The sequence below is a fragment of the Lynx rufus genome, unplaced genomic scaffold (genome assembly GCF_022079265.1).
Source record: "Lynx rufus isolate CCGP_SWC_20201006 ecotype Redwood Valley unplaced genomic scaffold, mLynRuf1.p SCAF_4, whole genome shotgun sequence".
NCBI lineage: Eukaryota > Metazoa > Chordata > Mammalia > Carnivora > Felidae > Lynx > Lynx rufus.
In genome coordinates this window covers 80,536,555-80,562,038 of record NW_025814856.1, presented here as the reverse complement: position 1 = coordinate 80,562,038, position 25,484 = coordinate 80,536,555, and the positions used below count along the sequence as shown (strand labels likewise).

General features: G+C 41.0%; 1 protein-coding gene across 1 annotated transcript in view; it reads left to right on the top strand.

Moving 5' to 3' along the window:
* Window positions 1-25,484, top strand: part of LHFPL3 (LHFPL tetraspan subfamily member 3) — a 419,136-nt gene that overhangs the window by 386,124 nt on the left and 7,528 nt on the right. The window contains exon 2 of the mRNA XM_047094537.1: window positions 24,487-24,723. Within this exon, the coding sequence (XP_046950493.1) occupies window positions 24,487-24,723 (237 nt within the window). The remainder of the gene's footprint in view (window positions 1-24,486; window positions 24,724-25,484) is intronic.

The following is a 25,484-nucleotide window of genomic DNA, read 5'->3' as shown; positions in this document are numbered from 1 at the left end:
ATTTACATGTTAAGTCTCTGACTTCCAAATCTCCTGTCTTTTCCCTCATATCCTTGGAATTTTGTTCTTTTGTGCCCTCTGAAACCATTATCTCAGTTCTCAACCACAACCATCTTTAGTTGGTTGGGCTTTTTTGTTTTAATTGAGGATGTCTTGTACATTCTAGCTGCATTTCCTTGAGGAGCCCCAATACTGTGCGGTGTTCTCTTCCAGGTTTGTTTGTTTTTTGTCAGTTCTATGACAACAGGAGTCCCCAGGTCCAGTTCAACTCTGCCTTCTTCCCTTGTGTCTCTGACTGTTCCTAAAGAAATCGTTATTCCTTTGCCTCCTCATGGTTCATTGACCTTCAGCACTCAGGACTTTGAGGCTTCCCAGGCCATGATGTTGGGCATGAAAACTTCTGCTTTTGTCAGTTGATAGGCATTTGAGCCGGCTGTCCCTACACTGAGGCAAGAGGGAACAGGCAGCAGTCTCTGCCCACCAGAGCATCTCTCCTCCAGGCCGTGAGGTCTAGCAGCTTCTTTGAGGAGCATATTCAGCACGTGCAAACTGGCCTCTGCTTGTCCAGCCCTCTGAAGGAGCAGGAAATATAGGGCCTTCACACCACAGTTCTGTCCACTCCTCCTCGACAGCACAGGGAGCAAAGACCTTCACTCTCAGGATGGCACAGGGCTCCCAGGCTCGGCTGGCAGCCTCATTTTGCTCATTGTGTTTTCAGAGGAGGAATGAGTCAGGGATGCGTTCTCAGGCCTCTATCTCCCAGTACATTTTTTTGGTGGCAAAGCAACTGACTGTGTTGTAGGCCTATAGTCTGATCCTATTTCAAGGTTATAGTAGCCATTACACATGATCAGACCAAAGCAATGACCGGCATGGTACTTGTCATTACCTAAAACATTCTAGGCCATCAACCGCTGCCAGCCAATGATACCACCAGCAGATGAACCAGATAGGGACATCACTCACAAGGAGGGCTTGATAAGAACCCTGCTATGTAGTATGTAGCCCTGGCCTGTGACTCAGCATCCAAGGAGATCACTGGATAAGAGAATCACCAGCACCTCTGTACGTTGTCAGAGCTGGACAGGTCAGGCCAGATGGGCAATATACCCAGTTTCCTGACCAACAAGGTCTCACATGCAAGATATCATGCATCCATGATGTAGCTCTTTCTCCAGGTTGAGGCAGAGCTAAAATTTAAATTCAGCAACGATCGTGTTCCATTACCATATTGTTTGAGGATATATGAACTGACTGTGTTATGGTGGTAAAAATGTAGGTATTAACTGCTCACTGGAAGTCAGTTTTCAGGTTAGTAGAGTGTATCTGAGAACCCTATGTGGCCTCCTCCTTTCAAACAGGAGAAAGGTCATCATTGGTCAGATGTATGGGTGATGTATGTCTTGGCAATAAAATTTCAGTGGTCAGCATTGATGTTAATATTATTCCAGACTGAGTGGCCCAGCCACGATTCTCATTCTTGGCTACATCTGTTTAAAAAAAAAAATTAAAACCAGTAAACATGAGTAGTGGCAATTGTCCAAGGGGTGGATGATGAGGGATGATAGCTAGAAGCTCTGAAGCACAGCTACACTGATGTACGATGCTGAGCAATATATCCTGGTTTCTTTGTGAATGATAAGGAGAAAACAAAAAGAAGCTTTTGATCTTCATTCTCAGTTTGACACCAAACCTTCAGTACCCTGGGTGAGCCAGAGGAATGGCTGCATCATCACTCAAGCACATCCAAAGCACCACCTCCAGTCAAACCCAATATCTGAATGTGCCTGACAACAGATGGATGGAGACCTATGTTCATGCTCCATTAGCTTTAATTCACTCTAGACCACACCACTTCCCAGAGTACGTAGGGTTCAATCAGGGAAGAGCCGGAGGCTTCAGTTTCCTATCCAGCTGCTCGGTGAAAAATATATTCTGTCAAATTTAGAATTGACTCAGCCAGAGATGAATAAAATAAACACAACCTCCCTGCCAGGTGTGCAAATGTCCGGGTCACGTTTGATGTGCATAATTGGAACCATGTGGGAACCATGAGGATGCACTAGCCACCAACCAGATGAGAGTAGGTTGTAATACTGCAGCAAGTGAGGTCACAGGAAGACCAGTCTGTAATGGCCACATGTCAACTGGAACCTCAAGGAACCTCAGTTGACTTAAGGAATTAACCTTCCCTGATAGAAGTCCTGCTGAACCACAAAGTGGGTGTTCCTCCTCTCCCTCAGATACATGAAGAGTTGTAAGTATAGAGCTGTGCCTTTTCCATTTTCTCTAGGACCTCTTTTTGTTTAGATTTTTCTAACTGGCTCCATTCTGGCTTCTAAAGGACATGCCAAGTTCTCCACTAATTTTGTCTGCATGACTGAAAAAACTGCATGCAGAATTGAAGGAACCAATGTGATCTCCTACCCAGTGCAGGAAGGGGATGCCTAAAAGGAGAAGAGGTGAGGTTTAGGGGAATATATTTGGCCATGACACTACCAGCCAAGCCAATCTAAACCAAGCAAGAGTAGTCTAAAACCATGAAATGGTGCTTAATTCCGGAAAATACTAAGAGGGAAGTCCAGAGGGACATCAGAAAGGCCAAAAACGTGGGGTATGTCAGAAATAAAAGGGGAGAGGACAACAGGGGTGTGAGTACCTAGGACTCTTTCCCCTCACTTTCAAGGGCCAGCTTGGAGTGCTGGTAGAAACAACCAAACACCCATCATAATACAGAAAAGCCCAAGAGCGAGGTTCTCGCCAGCTTTTGTAGTCCACAGATCACTTCAGGTTTCTAGGTGGCATTCTTGGATCTGGCACTGAAGAAGATATGAGGTGCCCTCATCCAAGATATGGGAATAGTAAGTCATTTTCCCTGATTCCTTGGACTCTTCCAAAGAAACATAACTTTTACTCTGGAAACATCCAATGTTGGTATCTACGGTACTTCAGTAGAAGAAAGGAATGCCACACCACACTACTGATGATAAAGGGAGCTTGAGTTTGAATCTTACTGTAACATAACAGAGAGAGCCCCAGACCTCCTTCAGCTTGAGGCTAAACCAAGTTCACATTTCTTTTTCTAGAGTTATTACCTTTTTAAGAATCTCTTTTGTCTCCCTGGTAATTGTAAGTTCTACTGCATATTTCTATTTTGATACCAGTTACCTTCCTATTCTTAGCAGTTATATTTATACCTATATTTGAATATTTATATACTGTAATTAAATAGGCATGCCCCCCTCACATAGACACTGTTTTACTTCCCTCCTCCAAATCACAATCCTCTGTGCCCAGTCCTCTTTCGAATCTTAGATCTGGTTGAAAGAATAATGGTCTGAAACAAAAGAATCTTAAATTTTCCTTTTCAGTAATTTTGAGATTCCAAAGCACAGGTCGGAGGTTCAAAATTATAAGTTCATTTACATTCGGTAGCCTGTGTCTCCCTTTGTCCTCACTTGGTTGCTCATTACAGCAGTTAGACTGGGTCCCTTTTTCAATTACAAGTCCCTTGACAAAAGGGAATTAGATTTATCTTAATCACCAGTATGCCCAGACCCGGGACATAAATAATAGTTACCTGACTGAAGAGGCTTTTTGCCAAGGATATGTAAAATTGCTTTAGGTCTGGCCATTCAAAAAATGGCACCTCTTAAGAGTCTCATCAGCCACTGACAAGAATTCCCTTAGCTGAGAATACATTGCTCTAAAGTTCAACAACAACAAAAATCAATGAACTTCCTACATTTAGTTGACCGAGATTTTGCTGCCAGTTATTTCCAGGGATGTCATTTTGACAATTCAGAATGCCAATACTTTGAGGTAAGTTGGTCCATTTCTTAATGTTCATGGGAACTCTAATATTGTTCTACCATAAGATAATTTCTCAGTAAAAGCCTTCCAGCCATGTACTGCAATACACATATTTGTTGGCGAGTCCAAATTTTGCATTTCTTCCAACCTGTTTTGACCTTACTTGTTGACTGTATTTAATGAAGCCACAGACTAGCCTTTGCCAGATTATCTACATCAGTCTTACCAGTTCTTAGGCGAATCTACTTCTTTTTTAGTATTCCAATTTTACTGTCAGAGGAAAGCTCTATATGTTCCTGAAATCATAAAAAAATCATAAAAAATCATAAAAAATGAAATAAAAAAATCAAAGAAATGAAACTCTATAACTGAATAATGGTTAAGAGATGGAACAGCAGTCAGACTCCAAGGTGTCAATCCTGGCACCTTACTTACTACCTGTGACATTTTTCAAGTTACTTAAGATCTCCCTTCTTGTTTCATTTTTTATAAAATGGGGGTAATAATAGTACCTATTTCATAGTGGGGTAATGAAGTTTAAATGAGTTGATTCATATAAGAGAGTGCCTGGTACAAGTATTCAATATGGTTTGCTATTATTTTTACATTCTCAGAATACTTTAGGAAAATGAAGGCACTACAGGCTTTTGCTCCAATTTCTCTGACAAATCCTTTTATTTTCTTCAAAATTGCTCCAACTGCTCATTTCAGTGGGGATTCTGAACTCTCAGAAGCCTAGATGATGACTCTGGCTTTATAGAAAAATAGTATCATTAGTGTCCAGAGATCAGCACTGATCACGTGGGAATAATGGGTAAGAAATGAGATACAGAGCTCATCCTGCACATAGACCTATAACTAACTCCATGCAGTTACCTCTGGGCCTCCAATATGTTGCCTGTCTTTGTTTTTTAAAAATTTTTTTTTTCAACGTTTATTTATTTTTGGGACAGAGAGAGACAGAGCATGAACGGGGGAGGGGCAGAGAGAGAGGGAGACACAGAATCGGAAACAGGCTCCAGGCTCTGAGCCATCAGCCCAGAGCCCGACGCGGGGCTCGAACTCACAGACCGCGAGATCGTGACCTGGCTGAAGTCGGACGCTTAACCGACTGCGCCACCCAGGCGCCCCTGTTGTTGCCTGTCTTTGTGAACACACTTCAGAGGTGTGTGGGCCACACCTGAGTTGAGTGCATTAGTACCTAGAGATAAAGGGACAGAATGAATAGGCACTCTTATTCAAACTTCCTAATGTATCATGTGGCAAAAGTTTCAGGAAACTTTTATTTAGCTCTGTCTGCAGACATCAGAGTTTTGCAGGTTGATCACTCACATTTTAAGAAAGAATGGAGACAGTGCAGTCTTTGATGACAGCCTCTACAGGACTGAAGCTGTGGAGATGGCCTTGTTGGCTGCAGTTTAGATGGGTTTAGTCAGAGAGCATGCTGTAACCCCAACAGGAAGCCAGTGCTGAAAGGGAGAAAATTGGGACAAGCAGAACTGATCTTACACTGAACCACCACTGGGAATAGCCAGTGGCTCAAAGGATTCCAAACTTAGGCTTGATTCAAGCTGGGGGTAATATCCAAGGCAGACGGTGGGCAAGCAGTGGGTTGGGTCCTGCAGCAAGAAAGCCCCCAAGTTCAGGCCTTTCTAAACATTGCTTGCTTTGGTCAAGGTGATCTACCTTCTTGTGACATAACTCAGGCTTGCTTTAAGGGCTTAAGAAAAACAATTTACACAGCCAGAGCCAAGCAAAATATCAGAACTCCAGACAAGCAGACTCAAAATAAGATCCAGGGCACCTGGGTGGCTTAGTCTGTTAAGCATCTGACTCTTGGTTTCCACTCAGGTCCATGATCTGTCAGTTACGTGGTTCCAGCCCTGCATCAGGCTCTGTGCTGGCAGCATGGAGTTTGCTTAGTATTCTCTCTCTCTCTTTTTCTCTGCCCCTCCCTCACTCATGCTGTCTCTGTCTCTCTCAAATAAATAAATAAACTTAATTTTTTTTAATGTGTTATTTATTTTTGAGACAGAGAGAGACTGAGCATGAGCAGGGGAGGGGCAGAGAGAGAGGGAGACACAGAATCTGAAACAGGCTCCAGGCTCTGAGCTGTCGGCACAGAGCCCAATGCGGGCTCGAACCCAGAACTATGAAATCATGACCTGAGCCGAAAGTCGGACGCTCGGCTCAGTCAGATGACTGAGCCACCCAGGTGCCCCTCAAATAAATAAATAAACTTAAAAAAAAAAAAAAAGATCAAATGTTGGTCCCAACAAGAAACAATAAAGCTAATCGGGAAACCAGGCAGAACCATGTCATACACTGAGAAAAACCATCAGTGATCCATGGAAGGCCAGGCTTGGGAGGCACAGATGCTCAGGGTTTATCCCATACACTAGATCTACGATGGACTTTCTGTGCCTCGATGTGGACCCCAGTAACTACAGATCAGAAAACAGAAACAAGATTATAACACACTAACTGTGTATAACATTAGGTAGGTAGGTAGAACAATGTCTACCAAAGATGTCCACACACTAGCCCCTGGAACCTGTGAATATGTTCGGTTATATGGAAATGGGGAATTAAGGTTATGGACACAGTTAAGTTTGCTGATCAGCTAACCTTCTGATGGGGAGACTATCCAGGTTGGCCTAATCTAATCACATGGATTCTTTTTTCACTTTTTTTTTTTTTTTGAAAGAGAAGGAGAGCGAGCAGGGGAGGGGCAGAGAGAGAGGGAGAAGGAGGATTTGAAGCAGGTTCTGTGCTGACAGCAGAGAGCCCTATATGGGGCTTGAACTCATGAATCGTGAGATCATGACCCGAGCCCAAGTCAAACATTTAACCAACTGAGCCATCCAGGTGCCCCCCACATGAATTCTTAAAACTGGAAGCAGAAGAAGCAAACGAGAGGATCAAAGAGATGGTATGTGAAAGGGACTCAACTTGTTATTGCTGACCTTGAAGATGGAAAGACGCCATGAACCAAGGCATGCCGGCAGTCTCTTGAAGCTGGAAGAGTGGAAATTATCCCCTAGAGCCTCCAGAATGAAATGCAGCCCTACAACGCCTTGACTTTAGCCCAGTCAGACCATGTCAGAATTCTGATCTACCGTATTATAATACATTTGTGTTGTTTTAAGCCACTAAGTCTGCGGTGGTGATTTGTTGCAGTAAAAATAGAAAATAAATAAACATTATGGATAAGGGAATGTTTAGATTGCGATTGACTCTAGAATCAACAAAACCATAATTTGTCCCAAAGGATATTTATTTTATATATAAAAATCGACTTCTCTTTGGGGCGCCTGGGTGGCGCAGTCGGTTAAGCATCCGACTTCAGCCAGGTCACGATCTCGCGGTCCGGGAGTTCGAGCCCCGCGTCAGGCTCTGGGCTGATGGCTCAGAGCCTGGAGCACGTTTCTGATTCTGTGTCTCCCTCTCTCTCTGTCCCTCCCCCGTTCATGCTCTGTCTCTCTCTGTCCCAAAAATAAAAAAACGTTGAAAAAAAAAAATTTAAAAAAAAAAAAATCGAATTCTCTTTGAAGAATACAAATAATACCTTGAAGAAGGGAAGCAGGCAATGTTGCAGGGTGGAGAATGTGTATTCATCTTCTCTTTACTCACTAGGGCTGAGCACAAATAAAGATAGGGACCAGACCCAAACCCTGGATCATGGCCATTTTAGACTGTTCTCAATTTCCATTCACAAATTGTAAGCTAGGGAGCCTAGGTGGCTCAGTCGGTTGAGTCCGACTTCACCTCACATCTGATCTCGCGGTTTGTGAGTCCAATCCCCACATCAGAATCTCTGCTGTCAGCTCAGAGCCTGCTTTAGATCCTGTCTCCCTCTCTCGCTGCCCTCCCCCACCCTGCTTGTGCTCTCTCTCAAAGGTAAAATAGACATTAAAAAAAGAAGAAGAAGAAATTGTAAGTTCTGCCCAAGGTCACATACTTGTCTCCAATGAGAACTAATATCTCCTACTCTGTCTAGGCAAACAGGTAACTGGTATTCTAGATTCAGATAGTGGTAAAAAATAAATAAATAAATAAATAAAAGAAGAACAAGGAAACTCTTTAGTGAAACATACTGGAACAAGTGTACCATCCTATCACTATTGAAAGTTTCTAACTGGCAGAGTCTATCAGTAATTCACATGGCCATCATCCCAGAACGTAAAATGTTGTAGATCATCACAGTACTATAATGCCATCGGCAAACCCCAGCCTCAATTATGAGAGTAGCAAATGAATCACAGCAGAACCACAGATTTTTTTTTTTTATGCCAAGAAGGAAACTGGAGCCTGTGGATAAAGGGTGCAAGTACAGAGCCCTGAGGGGAGGAAAGATCCCCAAGGGCAAAAGCCAAAAGCCCACACTCCTGCGCAGGTTCTAGAAGTTATATTCAGCCCTGCCTGGGGCCACTCTGTAGCACCCAAGTTCAAAGCAAAACTACCTTCTGGGCATTTCACTGACAGGTGAGGACTGGGTTAAATTTCATTTTAGTCAAGGGAAGTCATTGTTCTGATTCAAGCATTGTTCAAATGTCATACTGGTCAAGGTTTTATCTGTAAACTTTTGGCTACTGCTTTCAGAATTTGAAGTTGAAAGATGTGTGAAAATCTTTTGACAAAACATTTAACACCCTGACTTCTTTTCCCCTCTTTTGACCTGGTTTTTGTCCTACACTTTTTTTGATACCTACTGCCAATTCCAATGCCATCTCTCTGGGAAGTTTCTTGTTCTGAAGTAGCAGCATTCTCTATAAATACGTAAATTACCAGAAGACCTTGCCATAGATCAGTTGAAGCCTAACATATCTCCATTTTTTTTCTTTTCCATAGTCTGAATAAATTATTTGGAAGGAGTAGCAAAGAGGATTGAAGCCTAAAAACAGATGTGAAGGAAAATCTGATGGGGAAAGGGAGCACGAAATAAAGAGGGGGAAAAAAAGGGAATTCAAACAATTTGCCACAGTTGTCTTTTTCATTAGATTTTTTGTGTGTTTTAGATGTCATAAATCAGTCCTTCTGAGTCCACATAACCTTTATCTTAAGCATCTGAGGGGCTAGGGGATGGGAGGGCAGAAGTGACACTAAAGAGGAGCAGAATAGATGTAAGGAACAGTCAGCTTGAAGATTTTGTCATCCAGAGCCCCATCATGCTGTTCTGCCCTTATTTTTCTTTATCTCTCTTTTTTTCTCTTTATTTTTTAAAATTTAAATCTAAGTTAACATATAGTGTAATAATGATTTCAGGAATAGAATTTAGTGGTTCATCACTTACATAACACTCAGTGCTCATCCTGACAAGTGCCCTCCTTAATGCCCATCACCCACTTAGCCCATCCCCCCACCCAACACCCCGCCAGCAACCCTGTTTGTTCTCTGTATTTAAGAGTCTTACGGTTTGTCTCCCTCAGTTTTTATATTATTTTACTTCCTTTCCCTTATGTTCATCTATTTTGTATCTTAAATTCCACATATGAATGAAATTATATGGTATTTGTCTTTCTCTGACTTATTTCATTTAGCATAATACACTCTAGTTCCATCCACATTTTCGCAAATGGGAACATTTCATTCTTTTTTATTGCTCAGTAATATTCCATTGTGTATATATACCACATCTTCTTTATCCATTCATTAGTGAATGGACATTTTGGCTCTTTCAATACTTTGGCTATTGTTGATAGTGCTGCTGTAAACATTGGGGTTCATGTGCCCCTTCGAATCAGCACTCGTGTATCCTTTGGATAAATACCTAGTCGTGCAATTCCTGGATCATAGGGTAGTTCTATTTTTAATTTCTTGAGGAACCTCCACAATGTTTTCTAGAGTTGCTGCACCAGTTTGCATTCCCACCAGCAGTGCAAAAGGGTTCATCTTTCTCTGTATCTTCGCCAATATCTGTTGTTGCCTGAGTTGTTAATTTTAGCCTTTCTGACAGGTGTGAGGTGGTATCTCATTGTGGTTTTGATTTGTATTTCCCTGATATGAGTGATGTTGAGCATCTTTTCATGTGTCCAATAGCCATTTGGATGTCTTCTTTGGAAAAGTGTCTATTCATGTCTTTTGCCCACTTCTTCACTGGATTATTTGTTTTTTTGGATGTTGAGTTTGGTAACTTCTCTATAGATTTTGGATACTAACCCTTTATCCCATATGTTGTTTGCTAATCTCTCTTCCCAGTCCATCGGTTGTCTTTAGTTTGGTTGATTGTTTGCCTCACTGTGCAGACCTTTTATTTTGATGAGGTCCCAGTAGTTCATTTTTGTTTTTGTTTCCCTCGCCTTCAGAGACATGTGAAGTAAGAAGTTGCCGTGGCCAAAGTCAGAGAGGTTGTTGCTTGTCTTCTGCTCTAGGATTTTGATGGCATCCTGTCTTATGTTTAGGTCTTTCATCCATTTTGAGTTTATTTTTGTGTATGGTGTAAGAAACTGGTCCATGTTCATTCTTCTGCATGTCGCTGTCCAGTTTTCCCAACACCATTTGCTGAAGAGACTGTGTTTCTTCCATTGGATATTCTTTCCTGCTTTGTCAAAGATTAGTTGGTCATTTTTGCAGGTCCATTTCTGGGTTCTCTATTCTATTCCATTGACCTATGTGTCTGTTCTTGTACTAGTAATATACTGTTGTGATTACAGCTTTGTAATACAGCTTGAAGTCCAGAATTGTGATGCCTCCAGCTTTGGTTTTTTTTTCAGAATTGCTTTGGCTATTCGGAGTCTTTTCTGGTTCCATACAAATCTTAGGAGTGTTTGTTCTAGCTCTCTGAAGAATGCTAGTGTTATTTTGATAGGGATTGCTTTAAATATGTAGATTACCTTGAGTAGTATCAACATTTCAACAATATTTATTCTTCCAATCCATGAGCATGGAATGTTTTTCCATTTTTTGTGTGTCTTCTTCAATTTCTTTCATAAGCTTTCTATAGCTTTCAGCGTATAGATTTTTCATCTCTTTGGTGAGGTTTATTCCCAAGTATTTTATGGGTTTTGGTGCAATTGTAAATGGGATTGATTCCTTGATTTCTCTTTCTGCTGCTTCACTTTTGGTGTATAGAAATGCAACTGATTGCTGTACATTGATTTTATATCCTGCAACTTTGCTGACTTCATGGATCAGTTCCAGAAGTTTTGTGGTGGAGTCTTTTGGGTTTTCCTCATGTAGTATCATGTCATCTGCAAAGAGCAAAAGTTTGACTTCCCCCTTGGATGCTTTTTTTTTTTTTTTTTTTTTTTGGATTCGTGTTGTCTGATTGTTGAGGCTAGGACTTTCAGCACTATGTTGAATAACACAGTGGTGAGAGTAGACACCCCTGTCATGTTTCTAACCTTAGGGGGAAGCTCTCAGTTTTTCCCCATTGAGGATGATATTAGCGGTAGTTCTTTCATATATGGCCTTTATTATCATCAGGTATGATCCTTCTATCCCTACTTTCTTAAGGGTTTTTCTCAAGAAAGGATGCTGTCCTTTTTTTGCATTTTGTCTTTTTTTACATTTTGTCAAATACTTTTTCGGCAGCTATTGAGAGGATCATGTGGTTCTTATCTTCTCTTTTATTAATGTGATGTATCACATTGATTGATTTGCAGATATTAAACCAGCCCTGCATCCCAGGAATAAATCCCACTTGGTCATGGTGAATAATTCTTTTAATGTATTGTTAGGTCTGGTTGGCTAGTATCTTGTTGAGAAATGTTGCATCCGTGTTCAGCAGGGAAATTGGTATGTAATTCTTTTTAGTGGGGTCTTTGGTGTTGGATTCAAGGTAATGCTGACCCCATAGAATGAGTTTGGAAGTTTTCCTTCCATCTCTATTTTTTGGAACAGCTTCAAAAGAATAGGTGTTAATTCTTCTTTAAATGTTTGGTAGAGGGGCGCCTCGGTGGCGCAGTCGGTTAAGCGTCCGACTTCAGCCAGGTCACGATCTCGCGGTCCGTGAGTTCGAGCCCCGCGTCAGGCTCTGGGCTGATGGCTCAGAGCCTGGAGCCTGTTTCCGATTCTGTGTCTCCCTCTCTCTCTGCCCCTCCCCCGTTCATGCTCTGTCTCTCTCTGTCCCAAAAAATAAATAAACGTTGAAAAAAAATTTTAAATGTTTGGTAGAAATCCCCTGGAAAGCCATCTGGCCCTAAATTCTTGTTTCTTGGGAGATTTTTGATTACTGATTCAATTTCTTTACTGGTTATGGGTCTGTTCAAAATTTCTATTTCTTCCTGTTTCAGTTTTGGTAGTTCATACGTTTCTAGGAATTTGTCCATTTCTTCCAGATTGCCCATTTTATTGGCATATAATTGCTCATATTCTCTTATTATTGTTTTTATTTCTGTTGTATTATTGGTTGTGATCTCTTTCATTCATGATTTTATTTATTTGGGTCCTTTCCTTTTTCTTTTTGATTAATCTGGCTAGAGGTTTATCAATTTTGTTAATTCTTTCAAAGAACCAGCTCCTGGTTTCATTGATTAGTTCTACTGGGTTTTTTTTTTCCGATATCATTGATTTCTGCATAAGCTTTACTATTTCCCTTCTTCTGCTGGTTTTGGGCTTTATTTGCTGTTCTTTTTCCAGATCTTTTGGTGTTAGGTTAGGTTGGGTATTTGAGACCTTTCTTCCTTCTTTAGGGAGACCTGGATTGGTATATACTTCCCTCTTATGACCATCTTTGCTGCATCCCAGAGGTGTTTCAGCTGTCATGTTTTTATTTTCATTGGCTTCCACGTACTTTTTATTTCCTCTTTAATTTCTTCGTTAACCATTCATTCTTTAGTAGGATGTTCTTTAATCTCCAAATATTCATGGTCTTTCCAAATTTTTTTCTTTTGGTTGATTTAGAGTCTCATAGCATTGTGGTCTGAAAATATGCAAGGTATGTCTCAATCTTTTTCTATTTATTGAGGGCTGATTTGTGACCCAGTATACGATCTATTCTGGAGAATGTTCTATGTGCACTCAAGAAGGTGTATTCTGCCGCTTTAGGATGAAAGGTTCTGAATATATATGTTAAGTCCATCCGGTCCAGTGTATCATTCAAAGCCGTTGTTTCCTTGTTGATTTTCTGCTTAGATGATCTGTGCATTGCTGTAAGTGGGGTGTTGAAGTGCCCTACTATTATGGTATTATTATCAATGAGTTTCTTTATGTTTGTGATTTACCGATTTATATATTTGGGTGTTATATGGGGCATAAATATTCACAATTGTTAGCTCTTCTTGGTGGATAGACCCCTTAATTATGATATAATGCCCCTCATCTGTTGTTATAGTCTTTATTTTAAAATGTAGTTTGTCTGATATAAGTATGGCTACTTCAGCTTTCTTTTGACCATTAGCATGATAGATGGTTCTCTATCCCCTTACTTTCAATCTGCAGGTGTCTTTAGGTATAAAATTTAGCAGTATATATATATATATGGGTCTTGTTTTCTTATCCATTCTGATACCGTATATCTTTGGATTGGCGTGTTTAGTCCATTGACATTTAGAGTGAGTACTGAAAGATATGAACTTAGTGCCATCGTGTTGCCTGTAGAATTGGTGTTTCTGGTGCTTTCTTCTGGTCCTTTCTTGTCTTTGTTGCTTTTGGTCTTTTTAGTTTTGTTTGGTCTTTTCTCCACTCAAAGAGTCCCCCTTAAAATTTCTTACAGGGCTGGTTTAGTGGTCACGACCTCCTTTAGTTGTTGTCTGGGAAACTCTTTATCTCTCCTCTATTTTAAATGACAGCCTTGTTGGATAAAGAATTCTTGACTGTGTATTTTTCTGATTCAGCATGTTGAGTTCAGTTCCTAGTCTATATCATGTCTGTCCTGAATGATATTATGAGTCCTTTTTCTGGAAAGACACTGACAGCACTCTATAGCTTTATACAGCTGTTCTTTAACTATGTAAGGACCAGTACTGGTGCAGAGGGATATATAGAGAGATAAAGGTAGGTAGATGTTAGAGAGAGAGAGAGAGAGAGAGAGAGAGAGAGATAATGGATGGTTGATCAACTAAACTATGAAAAAGCACAGGCTGGGAGCCTGTTAGACATGTGTAAATGTGTACATCTTATCCCCGCCCCGCCTTGGAAGTAAGATCCTTCCATACGAAGGATGGTTGGAGTAGCATTCATCTTTCTTGAGCTTGGTTCCACTTCCAACATTTTTAGTATGCAATATTTAGTTCTTCCACACGTTTCCTTTAAACAATTAATTTTTGCCATTTGAAGTTTTTAAAGCATTAAGTTGTTACTTCAGGAGAATAAAAGTGAGCAAATTCATAAATACAAAGAACAAACTGGCGGTTGCCAGAGTGGAGGTGGGTGAGGGGGATGGGTGAAATGGGAAAAGGGGACTAAGATATACAAACTTTCGTTTATAAAATAAATGAGTCATGGGAATATAAAGTACAGCATAGGAAATATAGTCAGTAATACTGAATATCTGTATATGGTGACAGATGGTAATTACACTTATCAAGGTGAGCATTTTATAATATACATTAATGTCAAATCGCTATGTTGTACACCTGAGACTAATATTATATGCCAACTGTACTAAAATTGAAAAAAACGTAAACATAAAAAAGTGAGCAAGCTGTGTAGAAGAAAAGCTCGCCACCGTAAAGCTGGACTGGTGCCAAATTCTCCTACAAGAAAGTGTGTAGAAACGGGCACTCCAGGAGGTTTTGAGGAGGTCCAGCAGGGTTAGGAGAGCTCATCCTCGTTGAGAAGGAATTTAGTTGCTTCTAAAGTCACCCCTTGTACTGAGAAATGAAATACCAGTAGCCAGTTGGCATAAGACACCTGACCTTGTCCAATTCTAGCCAATAGCGACTTTCTGTAAGCTCCGTGATGAATCAGGGTGGAGAGCTAGGGTGCCCCTTCCTTCCACCTGCTACGCAGGAAGACGTTGGGTCAGTTGGTAAAGCATTTCTACAAGCCCATTATTTCCCATAATATATATAGGTATGGAGCATCAAATGAGTACAAATTTAGTCCTATATATGAATAATATAAGGTAAGTAGCAGGAAACGTTCAGTGATCTAGACTGGGCTCCTTGTTTTATAGATAAAATAGCCATGGCACAACGAGCCACAAGGAAAACTGCTGGCTGGGTAGTTACTAGTCTGTGTTGCCTTGTTTGGGGAGTTATCCTAGCTCAAGGCGGATTTTGTTGGGAGGTTGGTGATAGGTGTACCAACCACAAAGGGCTCTCTGTTCATAGAGCCATGGAGAAAGATAATCTTGTCTTCAGACCCTGTGTCTGAAATGCAGTGTAGATTTTAGCACATGAAAATGTTGCCTGAGTCAAGGGCTCTCCTGCAAACAAAGAAACAAAAACAATTTCAGACCTGTTTGTGACCTACCAGCACTATCAGTTTTGTTTATTGAAATGTTCCTTAAAACAGCCCCTATCAAGGGGCTCCTGGGTGGCTCAGTCAGTTGAACATCCAACTCTTGATTTCAGCTCAGGTCATGGGATTGAGCCATGTGTTGGCTCAGTGTGGAGCCTGCCTGGGATTCTTTCTCTCTCTTTCCCTGTCTCTCTCTCTCTCTCTCTGCCCCTTCCCCACTTGTGTTCTCTCTTTCTCTCTCAAAATAAATAAGTAAACTTTTTTTAAAAAATGTGTCCACTGAAATCCAAAGAAGCTACACAAAAACTTAAAAAGAACCTAATTGAATTATACCTTTATTTTTTTCTCAAAGCAGATATTATCTTACATATAAGTAACCATGTGTAAATTAAAAAGGTACATATATATTCATAGTCATATATATATATATATATATATATATATATATATATAATCTCAAAAGGAATATAAGCACTTAAAGAACATATAAAAATGTTTGGCTGACACATAGCCAACTTAAAATATCAAGCCAAAAACTAAGGGCAGATTTTCTTGTGAAATGTGTATAAATCCAGATATATGTGTATTTGTGCAGTAAAACCACATTCATTCCCATTCCACGCATTTAGATTTTATAATTACTCTAATGATCTTGGCACTACATAGCAGATGAAGTACTGATTAGGTGAAAAAGTAGTGTAAACAACAGAAATATCTATACATATAAAAGCTCACAGTTTCTAAGCATCCTTTTGGTAGTGGCTCTTGTCCTCAAAGAATAAATGTCTAATTATAAACACCATGTTAAGCACTGCCAAAATTCTCTAAGTATTCTTAGCACCAAAACCAATATTCTAAAGTGATTTCATGTGCATTACTGTTGTTGACAAGTAAAAGGTAATAGTATAGTTGGGATTAAAAGCATAAATTCCAAAGCTAGACTGTCTGATTCAAATCTGGTTGTCCCACTCATGGGCTTTGTATGACCTTCAGCAAGCTGTTTGAAATTTCTGTGCCTCCACTTCCTCATATATAAAAAATAAATAAACAAATAATGTTGGGGTTGACAGATAAGCATTGCATGAAAGCCCTCTGACCACCCCTCTGCAATGGACTGGATTTTTTTTGACGTTTATTTATTTTGAGAGAGCATGCATGGGGGAGGGGCAGAGAGAGGGAGAGAGAGAATCCCAAGCAGGCTCTGTGCTGTCCACAGAGCCCAACGTGGGGCTCAGTTTCACAAACCATGAGATCATGACCTGAGCCACCATCAAGAGTCCACCGCTTAACCAGCTGAACCACCCAGGTGCCCCTGGACTGGATTTTTATGTTTCCCCAAGATTCAGAGGCTGAAAACCTAATCCTACTGTGATAGTATTAAGAGGTGGGGCCTTTAAGGAGGTGATTAGGTCATGAGCGTGGAACCCTCATGGATAATTAGTGCCTGTATAAGAAGGGGCAGAGAGCAGGCTAGGTTTCTTTCCACGCTGTGAGGACACGAGCGTCCTCACCACAACCCAGCCATGCTTGTCCTCTAATCAAGGCTTCCAGTCTCTGAACTGGGAAGCCCTCCTAAGCTCTGAACCCCCTGAGAGAGAGAATTGGCAGCAGGAAACCAAAATATCTCCTTTATTATGAGAAAGATTGGGTTGAAGAGATGGCTCTGGGTGTCTTAACCAAAAGGACTTTCTAAGTTGCTCCCCCAAAATGAGGCCTTCTTACCTTCCTACTCCGAGACAGCAGTGGAGAATCAGGCCCGCCCTGTGTGAAATCGCCAGCACAGAGGAGTGGAACACAGGCCTCGTGTAGGCCAGCAGCTCCTAAGGTAAGGTCAGGAAGGGGCTGGGCCACTATGCCCAGGTTCCCTCGGGGAAATCCCTCCATCTCCATAGAGAGCAATGAGAGGTGGGATAAGTGGCCAAGGGCTTTTCGAGAAAAATCCCTCTTTGTGGAAACTGGAAAAGCCAGGAATATGTGCTCTCCTGTTTCTCTTGGCTTTGAGAATTGAAATGATGAAATGATGTGCTGTGTACCCCACTCAAGGGGAGTGTCAAGAATTATTAGCTATTGTTATGAGATGTAGTATTATTAACTGTGTCACTATCAGGAGTTTAAGAAATTTGATTGGATCCAAGATCTGTATCAAAAGCTGTCTAGGGACACCTGGGTGGCTCAGTCAGTTAAGTCCGACTTCAGGTCATGGTCTCAGGTCATGATCTCACTGTTTGTGAGTTCAAGCCCTGCATCGGGCTCTGTGCTGACAGCTCGGAGCCTGGAGCCTTCTTCGGATTCTGTGTCTCCTTCTCTTTCTCTGCCCCTCCCCCACTCGTGCTCTGTCTCTCTCTGTCTCTCAAAAATAAATAAATGTAAAAGACATAAAAGAAAACTGCCTAGCAAACATTCTAGAGATCAGAGCAGCATTGTATTTTTAAGTTCTAAATTCTGATTTGTATTATACTTCGCTATTAAGCCTCAACATTTGGGTAAATTAGCAAGTGATGTTGTACCATTTAAGTGTGTTTCCTCTTGTATCATATTCCATGAAAGTTGTTTCTCCGCTGTGTTGCTCCTAAGAGCCGGTGTGGGCAGACTCCTGATTATCCCCTTTCAGCTACGCTCGGGGCTCACAGCTGATTCAGCACAAGGTACCGAGAGATGTGTGGCTCTTTACTCAGGCAATTAGGGCTGAGCGTCGAGGCAGAACACAGGATCTTTTATCATCCTCACACATCACTGTCTGACCCTTCTGAGAGCCCAGAGTTTGTTTACACCTGCTCCCCCCCACCCCGCTCTCTAGGGGATGTTGCACCTTTCGTGCTATGACCGCAAGTGAAATGCTCGTAAAATTACACTGGATTTAGAACCAGAATTTATCGGGAGACCATTTGTTCTCCACCAGACTGTCAACCGCAGTATTTCATGTCCCGGATTACCTAGCAACTCCGTTTTCCAGAGGTAGACTGAGGTGTAGGCATCACAGCTTTTCCAGATGTGTAAATAGTGTAGTTCCGGTTTGCGGGCTGTGTGCTAATGAAGATGCTGGGGATGCGTGCCTCTTCTTTACCAGGTGTTCAGAGTGACAGTCAGGTGAACGCTCCCCTTGCAGAGCGCGGCGCGGCAGCTCTCTGGCGTCAATCCCTTCCCTTACTGCGTGCCTGAATAATTGATAGAGTTAAGTGGATGCAGGTTCGTTTTTCACCACGTTCCCCGTGAGTGCTTCAGCAACATGAGGCAATTTATCATGCTTTTTGTGCAACAGTGCATAGACTTTTTAGAGAATGAATTTAGTCTTCCTCTTACTGTCCAAAAAAATAGCCGTTCTCAGGTTCGCAGCATTCAGTGTCCTGACCGGGACAGTTGGCCCAGCAGCATCAGCCTGTACACATGACCCAAATCATAGACAACCTCCCTCTTACCCACCCACCCCCCCCCCGTTGCTTTTTTCATCTTGCTTCGTTTTCCTTTGGAGAAAGACCCAATGAAAAACATTGGTAGATTTTTCTAAGGACGTTTCCTTCACAGAGGTTACATTCAACTCTTTGGCCAGAAAATTGCTAGAGCAATTAGTGGCTCTAGGGAACCGCTGGCTGTTTGTGTACTATTTCAGAGGAACCCACTGTGGGGCATCAGCTTCTAGACCGAGGGGCCTTTTAGAATGTGAATGCTTCCTAACCATTTGGAACATGCTTAAAATGGAAATCAACGGGCCTCTCCTCACAAGGATGCCTTTATTATATGTTGTAAGTTGGAAGGTGTCATGCCGGCATGCAGAGAGCATCCTTCTCTGCTCACCTCCAGCTTGTGAGCTCTCATTTCTAACACTCAAAAATGTTCCCTGATAGTCTTCCAGAAAACCCACTGCTGAAGTGAAGGAATAGATAGCTGCGAGTCAGCTAGGCATTTCCTAGGTGACTTTCTACCAAGAAACCCATTTGGGGATAATAGCCCAATTGGAACTAATTCTCCACTATCCCTTGTGGTCAGGAAATAGCATGTCCAAATTAATCAAATGTTCTGGTGATTTATGTTCTCTACTGTTGAGTATAGTGATGCTGCTTCATCTTATAGGATGATCAATTTGTAAAGAATTAGAAATAATTACAAAACCAAGAGGAATAGTGTTTAATCGTTCCTTGACTGAGACATTAGCCTAGGCTCTTACGGATACTGCTTAGTTTGGATTAGGAACAGCTGTTGGTTTCTGCTGGCTAGCCACATCATGCAGGTGAATAGGGTTCTGATTAATAGGATGCCAGGAAACAGAATTTATTATAGCACACACTCATTAATGCAAAACACAGTAATGCCTTTCCAAAGAAACTAACAGAGCCTAAACTATTTTAATGGCTCCATTTAATCCTAAACACACTATAACTTTGGGGAGACTTCACATTTCAAAAATAGCCAAATAGGGGAAGTTTGGATAGGGGCAGAAGAAAATGTATATTTTGATAATACATTGTCAGAAAGTACAATTTTTATCGTGTAATGACCATCTAGAAGCACAGCTTTCAAAGGGATAGGATTTCTTTATTTAAAAATTGGATTTGGGGCGCCTGGGTGGCTCAGTCCGTTGAGTGTCTGACTTCGGCTCGGGTCATGATCTCACGGTCCATGGGTTTGAGCCCCGCATCGGGCTCTGTGCTGGCAGCTCAGAGCCTGGAGCCTGCTATGGATTCTGTGTCTCCCTCTCTCTCTTCCCTTCCCCTGCTCATGCTCTGTCTCTCTCTCAAAAATAAATAAGCATTAAAAATTTTTTTTTAATTGGATTTTAGGGGCACCTGGGGTGGCTGAGTCGATTGAGCATCTGACTCTTGATTTTTGGCTCAGGTCATGATCTCACAGTTCGTGAGATTGAGCCCTGCATTGGGCTCCACACTGACAGCATGGAGCCTGCTTGGGATTCTCTCTGTCTCCTTCTCTCTTTGCCCCTGCCATGCGCATGCGTGTGCGCACTCTCTCTCTCTCTCCCTTTCTCTCAAAATAAACTTTAAAATCCAAATTTTACTTATTTTTTACCTCAAGTGTCACTTACAAAGATTTAAAAACTTTTAAATGCAGTTGATCTCATTTTTACTATTATACAACCATTCAGATTTTTAAAAACACATCAATTAGAAAAAGATCAAATTTTTAAGTTTAAGAGAAGTCCAGTGAGAAGTGGTTGAGGCAACCAGTATGTCTCCCAATGCCTTGTGGCCTGCAGGATACCTGGAGTACCCTTGCTGGGGGGACCTAAACATTTTCCGTAGGAGGCCAGAGCCCAACCCTGTTAGCCTGGTTTTATCTTAAGATTTCTCTGAACAGTCACTCCCTTAGACTATCGAAAATAAGAGTTGTATTTCAAAAATTCTATTTTTGTAACTTGGAGCAAAATAGCCATTGCATAAGATGAAACACAATTGCGTATCCTCTCTCTTCTCAGATTTCTCTCAACATTGGGTTAAGGAAATCCTATGCTTTGAAGATAGGGAGCGATGTATTGCCACTCATACTCTCATGTGGTTTTAGTTTCTGGTTAATTCTGCCTCTATTGTTTTTATCCTCATTTGTAACTCAGTTTCCAGATATGGAAACTTTTAAGTGTAGAAAGACCTTGAGAAAAGATGTCTTTGTTGATGTCACTATTCCACAAATACCCCGTTGCGGAGAACTTGTCCTATAATATCTAATAACCTTCCCAAACTTGTGTCACTTGGTGATTTCTATTAAGTTTTGCTAGAACTTTAGTATAATATAGTGTCCTTCTCTAAGTGATTGCCATTCGTAAAGGAAAAATACTTGGTTTTCATTTTTTCTGTATAAGAAAGTAATTTACTCCTACATAAACATTATTTAATGTGTAAGAAAAAAATTGAGAATATCTTTAAAATCTTCCATGTAACATAGCATTTTTAGAGATTTTTCTCAACTGTGGTTTGGATTCAAACCACTGTGTGTCTTCCCAAGTAAAGTTAATTTTTGCTAATGGAAACCACATCTTTTTAAAAAATACACAGATCATTATTGCTAGAAATACCTCAGAGAGCATGTTGGAATGGAATGCTAGGAGTTCCAGAAGAAGTGGGAATTTGAATTTTGAAATAGCCAACTTTTTCAAATTGTTCTCCTGAGTACTTGGAATCTGTTGTCTAATCATAACGAAAGTGTCTCTGTTGAATGTCACCTTTCAAAGATGAGTCTTAAACTAGATTTGTGACATTGGGTGGTAATGATATTGAATTCTATAAACTATATATTTGTTAAACCTTTCTGTTTTCTAATGTGTATTTATTTTTGAGAGAGAGAGCACAAGTGGAGGAGAGGCAGACAGAGAGGGGGACAGAGGATCCAAAGCAGGCTCTGTGCTGATGGCAGACAGCCCTATGCAGGGCTCGAACCCACTAACCGTGAAATCATGACCTGAGCCGAAGTCAGACACTTAACCGACTAAGCCACCCAGGCGCCCCTATAAACTGTATTTTAGAGTATACTGTCTAAGTGTGATAATTGATTTATTCATTCGTTTTACTTTCCCATTCAAAAATATTTTAGTGCTAGAGGTCTACAAGGCACTGTTTTAGGTGCTATGAATATGGTGACTTAACCAAAGATTCCTTCCTCAGAAAGCTTACACTCTGTTAATTGAAATAATACTTGTAAATAAGTAACAAATGTAAAAAGCTACAAGGACTCTGATAGGTACAGTCAACAGCTTCAGGCGTTCCAAGGAGGGCAGTACCATAGGTCAAGAAGAATTTGAGATGGCTTGCTTTGTGGAAGGTATTGCATTTGACTTGACCGATGAAAGATACTGAAGAGTGGAACATTTAAGGACAGTGGTAGCAAATACTCCATGTAGAACAAGAAAGAGAAGGGTCCAAAAACTTGGTGCATGGACAGGAAGTCGGCTGTCATTCAACCCAAGTGAAATGGAGATTATGAAGGGAAGAGGGGCTGGGAAAGTAAGTGGGGGCTGGATCGTGGAGCCTTTGGGTACCTGAGATGTCTGAGTGTTCTTCAGTACCAGTGGGAAGCCACCATAGGTTTTGAGCATGATGGGCTCAGCGGTCTCATGTGATCTGGATTGGAGTGAGGGTGAACCAAAAGCAGAAGGAAGTTAGTTTCCTTCTGTGACATATGAGGCTTAAAGTATGGAAGTGTTGATGACACCTATGCAGAGATAGTGCCTACGTGGATGAGAGAAGCATGGCAACATTTGGGATAGGGGGCAAAGAAAAGAGGAATCAAGTGTGACCCAAAGTTTTGAAATCTTGTTCTGTAAAAGAAAAAGGAACCCTAAATCAAAGTTCTCCCAGGTGGTCTCCCTGTGTGTCATCCCTTTGGGTTCTGTGTCCTCCACACCTGCCTTGTAGAGTCATGCTCCTATTAAAAACATAGGAAATTAGGTGTCCACTGCTGGTTTGTTCAAGAAGTAGCAGCTTTGACAGTTGCACAAAGTGTTTGGCCTTGACCATCACACAACTCTAAGTTGGTAATGCCATCAGTCTTTTTAAGTGACATGCCCTAGAAACAGTAACCTTTCTGGATGCATAATCCTGCCTCCCTTGCAGCCTCAACATGATCACGTTCTCCATCCTAGTGGCTGATCTCCTGTTTGCTCCTCAAATACCCCAGGCCTCTTTCCAACCCTGAGGCCTTTGCACATGCTGTTGCCTGGAACATTATTCCCATCAATTGCACAGGTCTAGTGTCTTGTCTGTTTTTGGTCTCAGCTTAAATATCCCCACTTCTCCAAGAGGTGTACCATTATTCTTTATCTGAGTCCTTTGTTTCTTTCCTACCCAGTACTTAGGACTATGTACTTAGTACTACAATTTCCGACTACTTTATTTGCATGTTACTCTTTTTTTTGCCTCTTTCCCTGATAAAACATAAGCCATGTATCTTTTCCTAATTGCTATATCTCTAAGCACCAAGAACTGTGTCTGGCACTCCATCATAAAAAATCAATAAGTACTTTTTGAATTAGTGAGTGAACGAATACATTCGTGAAGTAATGAATGAATACACCTGTTGAGAAAGCTCTGTATAGGGGGGCCTGGTGGCTCAGTCGGTTAAACATCTGACTTCAGCTCAGGTTGTGATCTCACAGTTCTTGAGTTTGAGCCCCACATTGGGGGCTGTGCTGACAACTCAGAGTGTGGAGCCTGCTTTGGATTCTGTGGTTCCCTGTCTCTCTGCCATTCCCCTGCTTGTGGTCTGTCTCCCTCTCAAAAATAAACATTAAAAAAAATATATTTTAAAGGAAAGCTAGGGGCGCCTGGGTGTCTCAGTCTGTTAAGTATCCAACTTCAGCTCAGGTCATGATCTCACAGCTTGTGGGTTCGAGCCCTGTATCAGGCTCTGTGCCGACAACTCAGAGCCTGGAGCCTGTTTCAGATTCTGTGTCTCCCTGTCTCTCTGTACCTCCCTGCTTGTTCCCTGTCAAAAATGAATAAACATTAAAAAAAATTTTTAAGAAAGCTTTGTATAATCTAAAACTATCCTCACTTACCCCTAAATAATCCAATTAAATATAAAGAGTGGCAACAAATAGCTACTAATCTTCTTTAATCTGCAAAGTAACATACTCTATAAAAAGCATTCATATGATTCCCACAGTGATATTTGGAAAATAAAATATAAGTATTCTCTTTAAGTTCCTGAATTTCCATAAAATCTCTGGTATCACACCATGCTGCAACATTTTTCAGCCTTTTAAAAAATGAAATAGAACAGAAGCTAGAAAATACCATGGTGTGCTGAATCTACTAGGCATGGTTTCAAGAAACTTCAGTGTGTGTGTGTGTGTGTGCGCGCGCGCACGCGCACATGTGGGTGTGTAGGAGGATGCAATAGAAAATTATTTTTTTACTGTGACTCAGTCAATATACACTCTGGTATTTTCCATGTTATCCTAATCCCTCATCTGGCTGCTGTCCTAGCTCTTCAAAGCCAGTGTTGAATTGTCATTCTGCTGTGTTCTGATTCCTTACAGCTTATTCGCAATGGAAGCCTTCCCACAGATGCAACCAAAATTCAAGTTTTTTAGTATTTTCTTATAGATCAACAATTTGTTAGATTATACAAACCTCGACCTCTCTCAGAATGCTCAGGCTTGCTGTAAATAGTGTTCCCAGACCTTTCACTGCAATACTAGGCTGTTTTTAAGTAAACCAGGAAAAAAATCACACAAAAAACCATTCAGGGTAGGACAGTGGTAAGATTTGCTAGTTTTTAAATCAAGAATTTAAAGCAATGTTTTGACACCCAGTAGCAATATTTGCTAAAATAACATCTATGTTAACTACTTTTTTTTTCCTCTCTTTTTCTCTCTTCATCAAGCTGCCTGCCTTGTGCTTGGCTGTATGATTTTCCCTGATGGCTGGGATTCAGATGAAGTCAAACGGATGTGTGGAGAAAAGACAGACAAGTACACTCTTGGGGCGTGTTCAGTCCGCTGGGCATACATCCTGGCCATTATTGGGATTTTGGATGCCCTGATCCTCTCGTTTCTGGCATTTGTGCTTGGTAACCGACAAGACAGCTTGATGGCAGAGGAACTGAAGGCAGAAAACAAAGGTAAGATTGCTTTGGGGAACTCTTATCGGGACACTTCAAGCACATCAAATACCAGTGCTTCCCATGTGGGTCTAATTTCGTGCATCTTTTAATGCTGTCTAGTTCATAGACTTTCCCCTAGACTCAACTCCAGAAGTTTATGCAATTGAAATACAGGATTTTCATACTTACCTTTCTAAGACTCTGAGTCCATTATTATTTAAATGCATTTTTCCAGTTTCTTTTTCCCTCTCTCTGAAAGTTCATGGCTAAGGTAATTTTTTTTTTTTTTTTTGTCTACTTGGTTAAATGGAGAGTACATCCTTTCCATGTATTCAGCTATTTTCCAGGCTGAAATAAATGTCTGGGGAATCTCCTAAAATCATCTACAAAGGTCTTTATTAAACTGTTCACAATCATTGTATTTGAATTCAGACTCCTCCTCTCAGAGAGAAGGCATGATACTGGCCCTAACAAGTTGCAGTTAGGGATTTCAACAGTTACCTAATTAACTGAATTTGAAATGTGTTATCTGGGTAGTGAAAAAGCTCTTCTATTTCTTTTCAAAAAGAAAATGTCTTCTGAAACACAAAGAGACTAGAATAAAAAAATAGAGCACTGGCTGGTGAATGATACATAAATGTTCAAATGATAGAGTGCCAATAAAAAGTAGCAAGTCATTATTCAAGAGGAATATTAATTTTCCTTCCAGATTTTTAAACCAGTTGTTGGGGCATAGAATTTTACTACCTCTGTTCATTGCAGACTTAGATTTATTTCGC